Below are 4,508 nucleotides of genomic sequence, written 5' to 3' on the forward strand. Positions count from 1 at the left end.
TTCTGTCTCTGGCTTCCAATCCCTTACTGAACCTCACCCCACTGCATCCAAGAAACATGAAGATATTTATTAAATTATATCCCTTATTACCTCTTCTTCAAACTCCTCTTCACTATTCCATGTATATTCTGTCTTCCCATGGTTCCCCATTTCCTAAGGATAAAGGAAAAATTCCTCAACCTTGCATTCATAGCCTTTACATCATAAAATACCTCCCTTTTCTTACTTATCTGCCACAATGTATATGGTCCCATACGTCATGTTAACCTTTGTCACCTCAGATGAAGTGTGCACAAATGATCTCTTGCCTGTGTGTTTACAAATCTCCCCATGGTCATACTCAACAGAAACTTCATCAAGGAGATGAACAAAATAATCTTAAAGAAGACAAAACTTATTTTGTATCTCAAAAAACCTCATGAGAATCCACATATCATGAGAATCCACAAATCCTTAGAATCCAGGTGTTTATTTACTAGATGAAAAAACTTAATAAATTCAAGTTTGCATTAATCGAAAGTGATTTTTTTTCAGGTAATGCAATTCATCATATTAGGAAATAATGGTGAATAGGAACAACGTGACAGAGTTTGTTCTACTGGGGCTCACAGAGAATCCAAAGATGCAGAAAGTCATATTTTTCGTGTTCTTGGTCATTTACATAGTCTCTGTGGTAGCAAATGTGCTCACCGTGGTCACTATTACCACCAGCCCATTACTGGGGTCCCCCATGTACTTTTTCCTTGCCAATCTCTCCTTCATTGATGCCTGTTACTCTTCTGTTAATAACCCTAAACTGATCATAGATTCACTCCGTGAAAAGAAGACGACCACATTCAATGCCTGTATAATCCAAATCTTTGGGGAACATTTCATTGGAGGTGCTGATGTCATCCTACTTACTGTGATGGCCTATGACCGCTATGTGGCCATTTGCAAGCCATTGCACTACACAACTATCATGAATCGGCGGGTGTGTGGCCTGTTAATGGGAGTGGCATGGGTTGGAGGCTTTCTTCATGGAGCCATACAGATCCTCTTTATCATCCCTTTACCCTTCTGTGGCCCTAATGTCATAGATCACTTTATGTGTGATCTGAACCCTTTGCTCAATCTTGTCTGCACTGATACCCACACTCTAGGGCTCTTTGTTGCTGCCAACAGTGGTTTCATCTGTGTCTTACTCTTCCTCCTCTTGATCATCTCCTATGTGGTCATTCTGCGTTCCCTAAGGAACCACAGCTTGGAGGCAAGGCGCAAAGCCCTCTCCACCTGCGTCTCCCATATCACAGTGGTTGTCCTATTCTTTGTGCCCTGCTTATTTGTGTACATGAGACCTGCAGTTACTTTATCTATTGATAAAGCAGTTGCAGTGTTCTACACTATGATAACACCAATGTTAAATCCTTTAATATATGCCTTGAGAAATGACCAGATGAAAAACGCCATTAAGAATTTGTGTAGTAGAAAAGTTATTTCAAGTGAGAAATAAATACGTCTGAAGTCCGACATTGATGCAATGGCAACTAAAGTCAAAGGACATATTGGTTGATCTCAGGAAGGATTACTTACCAAATAAAAAAAAATAGTAAGCTGTTGTGAATGACAGATTCTGCACAGAGTGGAGGAGGTATGTGTGCAAGAAAAGAAAACTTAACCACCTGTTATGTTCCTACATCCATCTATCTATCTAACATCTATTCCCTATCTATAAATAATAATATATTTTATTAAGAATTCTGCTCATTTTTATATGCCTGGGTTGATGATAACATGTTGCCATTAAAATTGTAGTAGAAAATGACTACAGGCTTATAAAGCAAAGAGCAATTTAACCTTTGTGGGGTAACAAAGATTACCTCAAATTTCCAAATTTCTTGTAGATCTCAGTCATTTTGTATTTCTCATGTTACTCACCTCAGGCTGCTAATCCATCAGAAAGAATTATAACTCCAATAAATGAACATGCTATTATTTGAGAGGAATTTTTATTTATTAAATAAAGTTATACTCCATAGAGTACTTGACTATTTGTTAAAAATTGTTTCTACAAGGCAGCATAATGCTGGGGCACAATCAATATTGCATGAGTGATAAGGGTATAGTGGAAGATAGACATAGTCAAGAAAATGTAGAGCAAAGGAATAGGACTGGAGACAGGAAACTTTTTCCTATTTTTCACTGATTGAGACTCAGAATTCTAGCTAGATGTCTTTATGAAACCACAATTTGTTTTGACTTCTGATTAAACTGTGTAATGAGAAAAAAATTTAAACTGAGATCGTCAGTGAACGAACAACAGTTTTTTAAAAAATTAATTTTAAAGGGTTTTATTTATTTATTTGACAGAGAGTGAGGAAGAGGAAGCAGGCTCTATGCCTAGCAAGGAAATTGATCTGGGGCTGAATCCCTGCACCCTGGGATCATGATCTGAGCCAAAAATAGATGCGCAACCTACTGTGCCACCAAAGCCCCCTGCAAATAGCTTATCTTGGTATTCTCCCCACTCTCAGTAAGATTTCATCATCTTATGAATGTGAGTTGTTCATGTCATTTTTCTGTTAATTAATTTACTTCTTGATAACATTTCATTATGAAATACTGTTTTAAGAAAATATGTGTCTCCATCTATAAAGAAAACAAATTCAGGATAAATACACCCCATTTTTTCCTTCCATCCCACACTTACTAATCAATAAAATTTTTTGAGCCCCGAAAATATATCAGAAACTGTGATAATTGCTAGGGTTGCAAAGTGTTGAATAGAGAGCAACATGGGTCTTGCTTTCAGAAAGCATTTTATCCACTAAGGGACACCCAGAGTGTAGCAGAAAATGACAAAACCATGTTAAAAATGTTCTGAAAGTAGTGACAGCACAGGGTGAAACATCTTTGAGGGACACACAACAAAGAACAGGGTGGTCAGGAAGATTTCCTAGATGAAAACACACCAAAAGGGGCACAAAAATTGAAAGGAAATCATTAGGATGAATAGGCATGTGTTACCTTAGAGGATTCCCAGGACGAGGATTCATAACAAAGACCGAGGGTGAAAAAGAATGTGCAGAAAACACAATCATTTCAATACAGTTGTGTCTATTGGCTCATCTATTTATTCAATAATTATTATTGAGATTCTACTGTGTGTCGGGTTATAAGCTGGACACTGAGCTCCTAAAAGTTTAATTAGTAAGACATGAAACTAGAAAGTTAGTGACAGGGTAGATCAAGAAGAGTTTCATATCTGTGATGGAGCTGAATGCCAAGTACCATGAGGAACACATTGGAAGGGTCTTCATGCATTTTCATGGCCTATAGCTCATTTCTCTTGGCAACGAATAATACTCCACTATGTGATGTTGCAGTTTGTCTATCCTCACCTACTGAAGGACGTTTTGGCTGCTTCCAATTATACGGACAATTGTGAATAAAATTGCTGTTAAGAATGCATGTGTATGTTCTTTTGTGGACATAAGTTTTCAACTCCTTTGGGTAAATGCCAAGGAGTGGATTGCTAAATGGGGTTTAGTCCTGTAAGATGAGCTTTTGGTTCAGTTGCCAGGGTCCTGGGATGGAGCCCTGCATCAGGTGCCCTGCTCAGTGGGAAGTCTGTTTGTACCTCTCGCTCTACCCTGCCACCCTGAAACCCTGCTCTGGCTCACTCATGAGCTCTCTTTCTCAAAAAAATAAATTGTGAAAATAAATAAAACAGATTCTACTCTAAATATTTGTTCATTTGCACAACTAATTTGTATGAACTAAGGAATGTTCTATCAGAAAACAAACTGAGGGTTGCTGGGGGGAGGGGGGTTGGGAGAAGGGGGTGGGATTATGGACATTGGGGAGGGTATGTGCTTTGGTGAGTGCTGTGAAGTGTGTAAACCTGGTGATTCACAGACCTGTACCCCTGGGGATAAAAATATATGATTATAAAAAATAAAAAATTTTAAAAAAAGACTTCTCTAAAGAATAAAAAAAAAAAAAGAAAGAAAGAATGAAAGAAAGAAAGAAAGAAAAAGAAATTCAAACTGATTGTTTCAGGTTTTTATTATTATTATTGTTTTTTTAACATTACAATTTATGAACTAACAAGGAACATCTGTTAGTGCAATGTATTAAGAAAACTATCATTAAGATATTTCCCTTTATAATTCACTAATAATATATCATTGATTTATTTGCTTTGGCTCAATTTTTTTTTTAATGAACATTCTCCTACCTATACCATCTTAATACCCACAAAATTAACTTATTTCACAATAAATTTTGGTAGGCAAGCATCAGTACTTGTTCAATGATCACTTAAATCCTTTGGTCCTATTGCATCCATTCATTTCCCTCATATCAGTGATGGTCCATAACCCCCATGATCTAGTCCCTGCCTTCTTCATTCACATCTTCCTCTTTTCTTTCTCAGAGTCGATTAGCCAATGAACTTCTTCAAATTAAGAGTGTGTTTCTTTTGAAAACAATGATGAGCACCAAACCTTTCTCACTGCTTTTTTCAT

General features: G+C 37.1%; 1 protein-coding gene across 1 annotated transcript; it reads left to right on the plus strand.

The window, feature by feature from the left end:
* The first annotated feature begins 562 nt into the window (after positions 1–562).
* Positions 563–1,492, plus strand: LOC132010268 (olfactory receptor 4C46-like). The gene has a single exon (XM_059388180.1). The coding sequence runs from the start codon at positions 563–565 to the stop codon at positions 1,490–1,492; it is 930 nt and encodes a 309-aa protein (XP_059244163.1).
* Positions 1,493–4,508: the final 3,016 nt, after the last annotated feature.

The sequence above is a fragment of the Mustela nigripes genome, chromosome 1 (genome assembly GCF_022355385.1).
Source record: "Mustela nigripes isolate SB6536 chromosome 1, MUSNIG.SB6536, whole genome shotgun sequence".
Taxonomy (NCBI): domain Eukaryota; kingdom Metazoa; phylum Chordata; class Mammalia; order Carnivora; family Mustelidae; genus Mustela; species Mustela nigripes.